General features: G+C 41.0%; 1 protein-coding gene across 3 annotated transcripts in view; it reads left to right on the forward strand.

The window, feature by feature from the left end:
* Nucleotides 1-15,026, forward strand: part of MAGI3 (membrane associated guanylate kinase, WW and PDZ domain containing 3) — a 414,340-nt gene that overhangs the window by 234,140 nt on the left and 165,174 nt on the right. For all 3 annotated transcript variants that reach the window (XM_073587058.1, XM_073587056.1, XM_073587057.1), the window contains exon 3: nt 9,023-9,142. In XM_073587058.1, coding sequence (XP_073443159.1) covers nt 9,023-9,142 — 120 coding nt within the window. The remainder of the gene's footprint in view (nt 1-9,022; nt 9,143-15,026) is intronic.

Consider the following 15,026-nt stretch of genomic DNA (forward strand, 5'->3'; position numbering starts at 1 on the left):
CTATCCCTTCTGATTTCATCTTCTCACGCTGGCAGCATAAATATTGCACTGTTAATATATTCACTTTTAGCCAGTGTGAAAAATGGCCGTTCTTTTCATGACTGCAGTAAAGTAGCAAAATTTATGTGTCCTGCAGGAATCATTCTCCTAAATGACAGCAATTCTAACACATACCGACAGGCTCACGTTTTTGTTCCTGACTTTTGGTTTGTTGTTTTTCACGTTAGGATATTTGTGTGTAGACAATATTGTGATGTTACTGTCTCATTTAAGATTTTTTTTATTAATGTGTCCTAGTTGTCTTGATTTGTGCACATTTGTAGTTTTCTCATGCTCCGCATCCATCAGTAAACTTAAATGAGCTACTGTGACGGAACAGTGTTACATTGCGTTATTGTGTAATCTGAGCGCAGCACGAGGTACAGTCTGAGACACTGATTTCAGGCATATGTCACTTACTAGGCTGTGTGCTGTTTTTCAATACAATTAGTATTTTATCGGCAGGAGATTATCACTGCCTCGAACTGGTGCCCATGTGAATCCTGATCCAACCACCCGGATTCCGCAGCAGTTTGGCACCTGCTCCATGATCAGGTGTCAAACCACAGGGGAAAACCGCAGGCTAATCCGCAAGTCTTTTGACCTGCGAATTTAGGCAAATCCGCACTGACAAATCCGCAACGTGTGCACACACCCTTACACTGCTCGGATCCTGCGACCCGGCCTGCTGCAGCCGTATACAAGCAGGTTGAAAGCAATAGCGCCTCCAGGCGACTTTGCTCCTCACCAAGTTATCAGGCCACTCTGAGACTGTAGAATGGCCTGGAACCATGGCAACGAGCTGTAAACTGTAAAATGTGAAATTCCTCTGTTCTTGAGAATGAGGAAGATATTTAATAAGAGGCAAATTGCAAAGTTCATTTTTTTCCCCATGCACTTTGCAATTTTACCCCTATAAGATCTTGACACAACCCATTTAAGGCATGTGCTTGCTTTAATAACATTGATCATCCTTATTCTCATTTGCACATGGAAACCCGAGAAGCAATGGAATGAAACTGATAGGGAGAAGATACAGACTAGATATTAGAAAAAAAAGAAAAAACTTTTTGACAGTGAAGGGTGATCAATGAGTGGAACAGGCTTTCACGAGAGGTGGTGAGTTCTCCTTCAATGGAAGCCTTCAAACAGAGGCTGGACAGACATCTGTCTGAGATGTTCTAGTGAATTCTGCATCGAGCAGGAGGTTGGACATGATGACCCTTGAGGTCCCTTCCAACTGTAACATTCTATGATTCTTCCATTGTAATGACTATAGATTTTAAGAGCCAGTTGGACTACTTCAGGATCAGTGGATCTGATGGACATTTCCAGTGAAGCGATCATTATAGAGTGATATCCCTGCCTAGCAGTGACTCCTAGGAAAGCTGTGCGCCATGCAGGCAACTGGTTGTACACGCTAGAAGTGGCAATTACTTTCCCAGATTGAGCTGCTGATGGTGATTTTGTTTCCAGATGTGGTTCAATGATGAGCAAGAGGTTTTTTGTTTTTTTTGCAGTTTTTGATTCCTGTCAAACAGAGAACATAGTAGCAATAGTTTCCACTGATGGCTAAAGGCCATATATGCACTGGGCAAGTCACCTGAAGATGTAGGGGGTATCAGTAAATCATGAGATCCATGGACTATCTAGGTTTTGTCCCGCTTTGCGTTATGTCTTAATACCTTGGCACCGGCACAGTTTTCTTTGTACTTTTATGTAGGATTAATAATAGATCCAATGAATAGAACATGCAGATTCAACATACATTTGTGTCAGTTTTGAAGGGTGAGAGATTTTGAAGGTTTTTCGGACTTTGAAGACCTCATTTTGGACTTTTTGAACCTTGTTTTGGCCTCTAATTTTCTATAAAATGTAAATAAAAAAAAAAACCCCAATCCCTTTCTGCTCTGTAGCCAAGTCATTACACTTCCCAAAAACCAATACAAGGTTGGAGACCACTCGTCAACGGGGATGGGACACATTATTCTGTTAAAAACCAGTCTCTGGTCAAGACATCTGCTGTCTGCCTCGTCTTATTAGAAGCCCATTTAGACACACACAAAATCCTTTTATGCCTGCTTTTTAACAAGCGTGGCTACTCTTTTGCAAAATAAATCCAGGGGAGGCCAATTAGAGAAGCTTTTTACGCTAAAACCACAGTTTGTATCGTGTTGAAGGGTCAGTCGCGGAGATTTGTAACAGATAATTATGGCCAAAACCAATTTTGATAAGAGGCCGATGAGACAAATACGAGCAATGAGAGGGCGTTTATAGTCTGAATGACTTGGAATTATGTATGGGGGACACATTTTATTCAAACAGGTGTGACTGTGTGTTCAGCCTCATCGTCTGTTCAGCTCTTTTATGTGATTGTTTCAGTAGCAAAAAAAAAAAAACAATTTTTTATTATATTATTTATTTTTTTTTTTTTGCAAGCGGCAAAGTAGGTTACACCAGTTCTTCGTATCATCTATAGAATCATTATCCTTTTATACCTTCTCCCAAGATAATGCTTTGAACAGTACTGTTAATTGTACTCTGTACAGTCAGTCACTTTTATAGCAGTATATAGGGTTGAAACACAATGTAATGTGTTCCTTTTATTGTAATTTTATTTTACCGAGATGTCAGGTTGTTTGTTTTCTTTTCCATAAACTCTGGTAACTTTATTGTTAATGAGATTCCACAGAGGTACTCTTCTGCTTTAAAGGGTAATTATTGTAAGATCATTAATTATTTAAATCAGGTTTCTGTTGGTTTTTTTTTTAAATTGTTTTATTTATATACCCCATGTCACAATCTGTTTTAAAAATCGAAAAATAGATATCTTGCAATTTTCACATTGATTACCTTTTTTTTTAGACGAAATCTGTTTGTTTTAGGAAACAACCCATGTACATAGCCTCAATGAGCAGACTCTGACCTTAGGTTTTGTATTGAAGCATCTAGTCAGCATGTTCAAAGGTCATTATATAGAAATGAGGATCAGAGTCACCTGTGGCATTGCCTATTGTGATTAATGGATCCTGTGCTATCAGCTGTGTATATAGTTAATTATAATCCTACCTCTACTGAGATTTGCTCTAAAGCAGGGATGTCAAACTCAAATACGCAGAGGGCCAAAATTAGAATATTGGACAAAGTCGTAGGCTAACTTTGACAATTATTAAAAACATGTCTACAATGGAGGAAGTTTTTCCTTATCAAATATAATGATGAACCTTTTCATATAGACACAAAGTTAGAGGTTGTCCCACGAGCAAAGTACATTTTAAATAATAGATCTTAGATAAACTAAATACAATCACAAATGGACGTATTGGAATGTTATAATATGTCATGTAAGAGAAGTGAAAAGCGTATGTCCCAATGGCCTAATTTAAATATGTAATAAAAGGATAAAAAAACCTTGAATTAATAAATACATGTAATAAAGTCTGATGCCAACAATAGTGCCTCCCAACCACAGTATGGTAACCCCACAGTACCCTCAACACGTATTGTATGATGACCCTACTGTACCCCTCGCAGCAAAAATGGTGACCCCAACACTGTATGATGCCCCACCTGTGATCTCCACATAGCCCTCCACACAGTAGATTGGGCCCCACATAGACCTCCATACAGTATAATGGACCCCTCATACTCCTCCATACAGTATAATGGGCCCCGCATAGTCCTCCACACAGAATATTGGGCCCCACATAGTCTTTTGATAGAGAATAATGGGCCTCGAATAGTCCTCCATATAGCATAATGCCCTCACATAGTCCTCCATACAGCATAATGCTCTCACATAGTCCTCCATATAGAATAATGGCCCCCACATAGTGTAATGGTCCCACATTTTCCAAGCTACAATATAATGCCCCACCACATAGTCCTCCATATCGCCCCCCACATCCAGGATGCAGATACAGTTGAGAGTGTGATGCTGGGCGGGGGTGGAAGGGCGGTGCTGGCGTTGGGGGCCAACTATACCGCAATCACCCTGTGGGCCAGAGTTTGACATGTGTGCCCTAAACTGATACTGAAAGGACAGGAAATACGAGTCTGAAGCAGCCCTTGTGGCCACTGTGAAAATTGCTATTTTTTCTTTATTTAAAAAAAAAAAAAAAAAAACATTGCCAATTGAAAAAAAAATACAAGTAACACAAAAAACTTATTTAAGCAATAGATACTTTTTCTGATATCTTCTGCTGAGACCATGTTAACATGTGATGTACCGTATTTGTTATAAATTTCCTGGAGATTAGAGAACCTCCCTCACGTGCAGTCGGTAAGAAACACTGCAGATTTGAGAGCATAATATGGCTTTTCATTTTTTTTGTGCCAGGGCTTTAATTCAGATTTTGTCATGAAAATTTCACTGTAAAATCAGCATGGTAATACATATTTTATATGCAGTGTGGCTTTTTTCCATAGTATTTCATTACACCAGTTTATAGATGCCCAGTGGTCTCAATTTGCTGACACGTTCCCAATTTTTCAATATTTTTTTTTTTTTTTTCCAGAAACTGTCCCTGCAAATTTGGGGCACCCTTGACCACCAAGAATGGGTGGGATTAACCCAAAAAGACCCATAGAATTCATGTGAATGAGGCTTTAGATGCATAAGTATATAGAGAGGAAGGGGGGGAGGCGCACACAGACAAGGCTCTTTGGATAAAAAGTTGCAACTATAGTCAGTCACCATTAGGCTGAGTGCAGACGGACTTTTTAGCCCTGCGGATTTTTCCACGCAGAATGGAAGAAATCCGCAGGTCAAATGACCTGCATTTTTCCTGCGGATTTCTTCCATTTTTCCTGCGGTTTTATTGCGTTTTTTGTGCGGTTTTCCACTGCGGTTTTCCCCCTGCGGATTTGGTGACAGGGGAGATGAAAAACCGCACAAAAAAAGTAACATGCTGCGGATTTTGTACCGCAGGAAGACCGCGCGGAAAAATCCGCAGCATCTGCACAGCGGTTTTTTTTTTCCATTGATTTTAAGGCTACTGTACATCACAATGCGGATATGCAACGTTTCTGCGCGGTAAAATCCGCTGCGGATCCGCTGCAAATCTGCATCATGTGCACACAGCCTTAGAGCAGCATTTTGAGCTCCAGAACTGCCATTCCTACCCTATCAAGTGCTGTACACAAGAACTTTCTATGAGTTGTGTTTTTTGTGTTGGTCACATTAGTCACTTCCAGATAAACCTAACAGACTGATAGTTATGAGACTTTCTGTGCTTTAACTATGACTTTAAGATCCATCTACAATGCCAGATAAATGGTGAATGGCCATTTATTATAGCAAAACACTATTAAAATTGTAAATAAACTGCAGCAAAATATTTTATCTCCGTGCATTTTTGAAAATTGGGCAAAGGGTAAATTAAACCGAATGTGTCCGCGTGTTTTTCCTATGGAATCTGAGAGCAGCATGATGTAGGGGCAGAGACTTTGATTCCAGGGACTTACTGGTCTGCTTGGTGCATTTTTGATAGAATCTCTGTTTTCTCTACTGATTGATGTAGCAGTGGTCAGAATCAGGAGTTGTGTATAACCACCACTGATTGATAGCATCCTGTGCATTGTCAGCAAAATGCCAATTACTGGTATTTAATAGATTAGCCTGACTGACTTGCACAGGACACCTAGTCCTTCAGTGATAATCCATTGCTGATAAAACACTGATTGTATTGAAACCACAGCACACAGCCTAATAAGTGATACATCCCTGGAATCAAGCTCTCGGCCACTACATCATACTGCTCTCAGATTAATTAGCAATAATCTGCTAACAGATTCCCATTAACTATGAAATATAAATAAGAAGTAAACTTTACTCTCTTAAATTTCCTAGGGTTGTGGCTCTGGTGGTCCTTGCCAATACAGGAAGTGATTACATCCTGTCCACTGTTAATGTGACTGTTGCAGCAAATCTCTGGCTTCAGTGGTCACGTGCCATATGTGCAAATGTAAGGTGAACAGGGCGGTAGTTGGGGGGGAGGGGCAGCTGTTCTCCCACACCCTGGTACCCTACAAGCAAATAGTGTCTGTTGTGTAGTTTGTGTAAAGTGGATAACACTCACCTTTGGTCCTAAAGATTCATTTTTTACACAATCTAGATGCAACCACACAGTCTATCACAGACTCTTGATCCATTTTCATCAATTTAATTTTACTCAGCAGATCAGTCTTAGTCACGGATACAGCACAGTATGTTAGTTTGGTAACCGTTCCTTCAGCCTGCGCTATCCCTTCTTTTGCTGACATTCCTTGCCCCTGGGATGTTCTGCCAGGCACTGCAGTTTCCAAGAATCCCGTCCCGATTCCTGTCTGTGGATCCCTGTCCGTTTTCCCCTTTGGGAACAAAAGCGAGGCTGGCTCCTCCATGCCTTTTTCAGGCCATTGGTCCCTGACATTACAGGATGAATCACCGAAATATGTCACGTCCGTTTTCATGCTGCGTTTTCCCTCTTCTCTCTTAGCATCCATCTTCAGCCCTCTGGCCCTGAACCACTACTTCAATAAATCTTATATTCCTCAATCAACATCTTATATTCCTCAATCAACACGATCTCCAACTCTAAACCAGGAAATACTTGCCTTTATATGACCCGTCCCCCTTCCTAAGTCGGGCTGTTCCTATTTGTATTAACTATTACCTTATTGTATACTTCCTGATCCTACATTGCCATCCATTGCACTTCCCAATCCTAACTATATCTATCACTCTCTTATCCTTATATCTGTGTCCTAATGTTACCATCTTATTATATTGTCATTTGAGTAATAAACATGAATCATACACAATAAAACCGTTATCAAAATATATAACCATTCTACAGCATTATTCTCATTGCTACGGAATGCATACCTGTTTTATTAGGAAGGGATGAAGAGCATCTTTGTCCCTGCCATACTCTTAAATAATAAAATAATAATAAATTTTATTTTTATAGCGCCGACATATTCCGCAGCACTTTACATTTCAGAGGGGATTTGTACAGACAATAGACATTACAGCATAACAATAATCACATACAGTAGATTATAACAAATACCAAGAGGAAAGAGGGCCCTGCTCGCAAGCTTACAGTCTATGAGGAAAGAGGTAGACACGAAAGGTGGGTGGTAACAATTGCCCTGATTGTATGGACCAGCCATAATGTTAAGTGTGCAACAGTACAGACACAGAGGGCTAATGGATGCATAAAGCATGTGGGAACATGATGCGGGAAATCTGGTTATGGTAAAACTTTTGGCTGTGCCACACAGGGATAGATTAGGTTAATGTGTTGAGGCGATAGGCCAGTCTGAATAAATGCGTTTTCAGGGCACGCTTAAAATTGTGGGGATTGGGGACTAATCGTATTGACCTGGGAAGTACATTCCAAAGAATTGGCGCGGCGCGTGTAAAGTCTTAGAGGTAGACACGAAAGGTGGGTGGTAACTCTTAGGCCTCTTTCACACATCAGTTTTTTGCCTTCAGACGCGATCCGGCTTTTTTTTGGAAAAAACGGATCCGGCAAAATGCAATGCCGGATCCGTTTTTTCCCCATTGACTTGCATTAGCGCCGGATCGCGCCGGATGGCATTGCGTTTCATCCGTTTTTTGCCGGATCCGGCAACTTGTCTCATTCCGGCGTCTTGAAAAAACGTCTACTGTAACGTTTTTTGTCTCCGGCGAAAAAGCCGGAAGCGCCGGATCCGGCGCTTCCAGCTTTTTGCTACAATGAAAGTCTATGGGCGCCGGAATGCGCCGGATCCAGAAAAAGACGGATCCAGCAACCGGATCCGGTTTTTTTAAGTCTGCGCATGCTCAGATCCAATTGGCCAGCCGCCAGGAACAGAGACGGATCCAGCAAAAAAACGGATCCGTTTCTACAGTTCTCCAAAATTTATGCCGGATCCGTTTTTTCTAAAAAAAGACGGATCCTGCCTGACGGCAAAAAACTGATGTGTGAAAGTAGCCTTACACAAATGTCACCACCGATGCTAGTTTTTGGCAACACCAGTCATGGGAATGATGGAACAGTACAGAAAGCTGCGGAGTGGTAGGAGAATTAATGGTTTTGTATTTCTTATTTCTTTATTTTTTAAGATTAAGAGGGCATTTGAAGTGCATTATTGCCCATTACATAGATTATAAAATTCATCTCCTACTACATCAGACTTTTTTACATTGTATAGTTTGTGGTAGTGGTATTCTTCCTGTTATATCTCGTGGCCTAGTTCTGTTATATCTTCATGTGAAATCATGGCATACAGAGCCACAGTAGGGCCTCTTAGATTGTAGTACCTATCCGTATTAGCAGGGCTGTGGCGTCGGTAAGCCAAACCTCTGACTCTTCAATTTCCACGACTCTGACTCCAACAAAATGGAATCCGACTCCACAGCCCTGCTAGGGCTTGTGAAATGGGTAAGCCACACCTCTGACGACTCACTTTCCATGACACCGACTCCACAAAAATGAGCTCCGACTCCTCGACTTTAACTATGACTCCACAGGCCTGCGTAGTAGTCATACAATTCTGACATTTTAGTATCAGAATTTGGTCATCTTGTATCCAGCTGGAACATACCACGTTAGCCTTGTACTGCTTTATGCCTGCTAAGGGCTCTACAATTCCCTGCCCACCCAATGACATGGCTACAGTGCTAGCTTAGTAACATTGAAAATGAATTCTGTTCCCCTTCAGACTTTGCCATTCCTCCAAGACTTTGCAAAAACGTGTCTGTTTTTATATTCCCTCTTACTACATTATTCATTGCCCTAGTTTCACAGAAAAGAGCTCTATCAAATGAGGATTTCTTGAACTTTTTCGTATTTGGTTTTTCATCTTGGCCCCTGATTTTCATCGTCCCTCTGGACACAATTCTTTATGTGAAGTTTTATTTTTGTTTTATCTTGCTGTTGAATAGTCCAGGCCAGTCATTAGTGATCCATAACGTGATCGGTATGTTTGTTTTTTTGCCTTCTCACTTAAGGTACAACTCGGTCGCCAAGAGATGGAGAAGTCCCTGGTGTTGATTATAATTTTATCACTGTGGATCAGTTTAAAGTCTTAGAAGATAGCGGGGTGCTGCTGGAGAGTGGAACCTATGATGGTAAGTGTATGCCAAATTGCCAATGCAGACCTTTTCATGCCATGTAACTGTATGTCCATTGTCTTCAAGAGTCACCTTTTTGTGACAGGTTAAGTTTAGAGGCATTCCTCAGTAATTTATTGCATATTTCTAAGATATGCCCTGTTGGATGGAGCAGTGGCTACCACTTGATTCGTGGTCTATAAATCTGCTGTAGATAGGTGAGCACTGCACTTGGATATCTCTGACAGTGAATAGAAGAGTAGCACGTTCAGCCAACTCTTCATTACAGAGGGTAATGTCTGGGCCCTGTTCTCGGACAAGGTGCTAATTCTAGTTTTGGATAGTGATGACTTGCTGAGATTCTTGTGATGAAGAGGCGGAACGCGCGTTGTGTCTGCTTAGGTGCTCCCTGTCAGCTTGCTTCATTATGTCTACAGGTATCTACTTTACTACTAATTGACTGCCATTGTGATTATGGGAATTCCCAGCTAATTTTCCCACTTTGTAGGCAGGATTTTGCTACTACTTGTTTTTTTTTTTTTTAGAGAGTAGATCATGTATTTTCTTGTGTGGATTGTCTTATATTTACTATAATTATTATTTTGATCTACATTTTGTCATTTTTTTATTTCTAGCTTGTAATGATGTAAATTTGCTGCCTGTTTATTTTGTAGTTTTCTAACTGCCAGTATAGATATTTTATAGATAATCTGCCTTGCTAACTTAGTAGAAACTCTTTTATTATCACTTTATGTACAAGCTCTGGCTCCATTATCCAGAGAATGAAGGGCTGCAGCCCTGTGTCCCTCTTCAGTTTGTCCCTTACTTCCGTGTAGCGCCATTGAAGCTAAAAGGACTACCTTGAGTTTACCGCTTAGAGGTGTTCCAGGCCACCAGGGAAATAAAATTGAAGAAGACTTAGCGTGGCAGCCCCTTCATTCTTAGTTTCAGGAAGGTAAGACCAACAGCGATCCTAAAGTGTTGACTTATCCTAGTGATAGTTGATCATTTACCAAAAATGGGAATAATGCTTTTGATGCGTCCTTGAATCTTTATATTTACTCATGGTATTTTGCATTGACACATAATATTGCCTTGTTCAGACTTTGAGAAAATAAACTGCTAAGATCTATTTAGTCTAATGACTACAAACATTGAGCCTGAGGGCAGTCAAATTAGTGGTGCAACCTGTGTACCTTCACAGATGCCCAAGGGGCAAAGTGGACTTCCACCTCCAAAGCAGATAGAATTGTCCATTATGATGGTCTGTTGGACTGCAAGCAATCCATATGCTATTCTTGCACAAGGGCTGTCTTCTGTCAGTGCTGCACAACAGGAATCTCCCCAAATATTGGGGGGGGGGGCGTAGGTCATTGTGAAACAGATTGGTAATTTTGAAAATCTGTTCTGGCCACACTATGGGCATCCATTAGAGTTCAATTGGGAAAAGAGTTTAATGAAACCAACTCGTGGCATGCAGGAGCAGGGGATGCCATTATGACCAAATGTGATAATCCAGGAAAAAGGGGGTAAATTCTAGCTACTTAAAAATTCTAAACTTAATTTAAAAAGATTAAAAATGGATTCACGTCATAATCAAAAGGCAATGAGTTTCGAACTCACTTCAGCTCAAACAAAAAATTGCCAGAACATGTTCAAAACTCGTTGCCATTTGATTGTGACATGGATTCCGTTTCTAAGCTTTCGAAATAAAGTTTAGAATTTTTAGGAAGCTGAAATTTACCTACTTTTTATACTCATTAGAGTTGCTGGAGTGATTATAAAGGCTTTGAACCGTGCATATATGTGGCTATCACATGAACAGGATATACCTGGCATGCAAAAGTCTAAACACAAATGAATTAAAAATAACACACCGGCGCTGATCTGAGTTGAAAGCTGCTGGTAGAAACTGGCAGACACAGTGTGATCTCTGCCAAAAAGCGCAAAACAAATAAATACCAAACTACCTCGCTGACAACAATCTGTAGCTTGCTGTGATTAATGACAAATGCACAATATGCCAAAAAGGCTACAAAACCGGGTACTCACTAGTGTGCGTGCTGTGCCCTGTTTATGCTCCGTTCCTCCGTAGAGGCCAATGGATGGAATGTGCAGGCTAAGTTAACTGCAGGGAGCATCCTTCCGTTTGCAAGTGGTAGAAACAACCCTCCTGAGTAGCGCGCCACAGTCAGCAGCGGGCAGCCTGCATATTCCATCCATTGGAACGGAGCATAAACAGGGCACAGCACGCACAATAGTGAGTACCCTGTTTTGTACCCTTTTTGGCATGTTGTGCATTTGTCATTAATCACAGCTGGCTACACATTGTTGTGAGCACGGTAGTTTGGTATTTATTTGTAAAAGTCTAAACACATTTGGTCAAAATTACAGTTATTGTGAACAGTTAAGCAAGTTGAAGATGAAATGATCTCTAAAAGGCCTAAAGCTAAAGATGACACATTTCCTTTGTATTTTAGACAAAAATATATATAATTATGTATTTTCATCTTTTCCATTTTAAAATTACAAAAAGGAAAATGGGCCAATGGAGAAGTTTGGGCACCCTTTGAGATTTGTGTGCTCAGATAACTTTGTTCAAGGTTTCAGACATTAACTAGCCTGTTAGTCATGGCCTGTTCACTATCATTGTTAGGAAAGGCAAGATGATGCAAATTTCCCAACTTTATAAAAATTCAGCCTCCTCTAACCTTGTGGCAAAAAACAGCAGCCAGCAGGTTATTCTAAGCAGCTGTCTAGCAGTCTGAAAATTAAAATGGAAGATGCCCACAAAGCAGGAGAAGAAGATAAAGTGTTAGTTGCTCTCGCCTTAGTTAGAAATGTAATTAAGAAATGGCAGTTAACAGGAACAGTGGAGGTCAAGATAAAGTCTGGAAGATCAAGTAAAATTTCAGTAAGAGCTGCTCTTAGGATTTCTAGAGAGGTAAATCAGCCCCCCCCCCCCGCATGAATGCAAAAAAACCTTGATTTAGCAGACTCTGCAGTTTTGGTACTTTGTTCTACTATTCGGAGACACCTGCACAACTATGGCAACTATTCGCTGCGTCCAAAGCTCTGCCGTCTGTTGAACGCAGGTAAATCCACATGTGTTCACTGAACCGTCCAACTAGCGTCTCCACAAGTGAAATTGGAATGCTGCGGTCTGGAGTCACGCGCCACAGTCTCTGAGGGTGATCCGCGGGCATCTGTACAGCATAGTGGACGTGGGATTTCTAGATATCCCTTCCATTATGCTGCAACATCTGGACGCTGCAGGTATGTGGCTGCATAAATACGCAACATCAAACCCGCAGCAGTGCCTGATCATGGGCATGCATCCTTAGATAATATTTCATCTTCAACTTGCTTAACTGTTTACAGTAATTATGACCAAGGGTGCCTAAACTTTTTCATGCCACCGCATTATCTAAACCCTCCTATTTAATGATCATGAGAACTCGATATAGAGCATTGTAGGACATTGTAGAATTCACATGTGTATATTTCATGGAGAACATCGGATCGAAGGTGCACAGGTAAACTAAGGCGTGGGCATGTGCCTTGGATTGAGCTGCCTCTTAAAGAACAGCTGTCTGTACAATTTAGAAAATTATGGGCATGTGGCCCCAGGGGGATAAATAATAGCTTGTATAGGACAAGGAACAATGGATCGGATTAGAGGCCCTGTGACCCATCTGCATCTCAAGCTGTAGCTCAAAGGTGATTGAAGAGGATTTAGAAGTAGCCGAGATGATGCTGAGAGGTCAGAAATGTAATTATGAGTCACATCCACTTTACCCATGAAGTAATCAGCCATGACCTGTTGCGAGTGAACAAGATAAAAGGGATACTCATTGTAGATCCAGCCGGAGGAATGAATTAGACGGGAGAGGCAATAGCAATTGGATTTGCTCCTGTTAAGTGTAGTGTTTTTGTGTGGTTTTGTAATCGACAAAGGAGACTTTCAACAGAAGGGAGGGGAATCAGCGGAGACAACGGGGTTTGTTCTGGTAATGTTTAGAGCTATTTGTCCGGGTAAACTGAAATCTTGTGTGGGCGTTTAGATAAGGTCAGAAGTTTGAGGGATTTGCTCTGCAATCATTGCTTTCCCATCCACCGCACAACTAATAGATTTGTTGAGAGCCGCACAAGCTGGAGACGCTGGATGCATTATTTTTCTCCAATATTGCAGTGAACTGGAGAAGACAAACCGCGTGATCATTGCTAAATTCCCAGGGTATTAGTATGGCCTAGTTCAGATGTGCGCTGTTGAGATTTGGAGTGATTTTTCTGTATGTTAAACAGGTTATTGCAGAACGAACCTCCGCACTAAAAAGAAAGATTTAACACTTAATATCTAAAAACTTGCATCCAATAATGTAAACTGTGTTCCAAATTATTATGCAGAAAGAGTTTAGGAGTGATAAGGTTAGAATTTTTTTGTCATTTAAACTCATTGATGGTGATGTGTGTCAGGGCTCTTTATATCACTGAAAGCAATTGCAGATACCTGTGCAAATTAGTTTGGCAGGTGTGTCCAAATAAAGGCAAGACTACTTAAGATGGCTGTTCCACATTATTAAGCAGCCTACATTTTTTTTGCCAAACTGGGAAAGAAAAAAAAAGGATGTGTCGGCTGCTGAGAAGCAACAAATTGTGGAGTATTTAGGTCAAGGCATGACTACAGTCAACATTGCCAAGACACTTCATCGTGATCATCGCACAATCAAGAAGTATGTAGCTGATTCCCAGCACACACGTGTGCGTGCTGATAAGGAAAAATTGAGGACTCTTTCCAACAGGCAATTGCGTCAGGTTAAAAGAGCAGTTGCAAAAATGCCTTGTCATAGCAGCAGACAAATTTTTGAAGCTGCTGGTGCCTCCAACGTCCCCCGAACAACAAGATGCAGGGTCCTTCAGAGGTTTGCAGCTGTGCGTAAGCCATCCTGTCGACCACCTCTATCCACTGCACACAAGCAGAAACGGCTCCAGTGGGCCAAACGATACATGAAGACTGACTTCCAAACTGTTTTGTTAACCGATGAGTGCCGTGCAACGCTCGATGGTCCAGATAGATGGAGTGGAGGATGGCTGGTTGATGGACACCCCATGAAAACACGGCTAAGGTGCCAACAAGGAGGAGTAATGTTTTGGGCTGAAATCATGGGGAGAGAGATTGTCGGCCCCTTTAGGATCCCTGAAGGGGTAAAGATGAACTCCATAATCTATGTGGAGTTTCTAAAACACCACTCACTGCCATGGTTCAAGAGGAAGAACCGTGCTTTTCGCAGCAAGATCATTTTCATGCATGATAATGCACCGTCTCATGCTGCAAATAACACATCTGCATCTCTGGCTGCTATGGGAGGACAAACTTATGGTGTGGCCACCATCTTCCCCTGACCTCAACCCCATTGAGAACCTCTGGAGCATCATCAAAAGGATTGTCTATGATGGCGGGAGGCAGTTCACATCTAAGCAACAGCTCTGGGAGGGTATTCTGTCCACATGCAAGACAATTGAAGCACAAACCATCCAAAAACTGACAAATTCAATGGACGAGAGAGTTCAGAATCGTCTTTCGAACAAGGGGTCCTATGTGCAAATGTAACATCACCTAGAATAAAGTTTTGACTTGAAAACTGTTTGAATTAATTTTGTAATAAGCTGATAATGCTTATAATTTCCCAACTGACCATTTTTTTGTTCAAAATAAAAATAAAAAGGTTGAAAACTCCGCTGTGCATAATAATTTGGAACATGCATTTTGAGTGTTTATTATTTTAAAAAATATACTGTTTTCATAGGCAGTTTGTTGAAAAACATTGCAATTATACTAGAATAGTAGATGACTGGAAAATAACAATGACTGCAATTCATATAGGTAATTTAGAGAAAATAT

This window comes from Dendrobates tinctorius, unplaced genomic scaffold, assembly GCF_039654945.1.
Source record: "Dendrobates tinctorius isolate UK_male_01 unplaced genomic scaffold, ASM3965494v1 ptg000098l, whole genome shotgun sequence".
Classification (NCBI taxonomy): domain Eukaryota; kingdom Metazoa; phylum Chordata; class Amphibia; order Anura; family Dendrobatidae; genus Dendrobates; species Dendrobates tinctorius.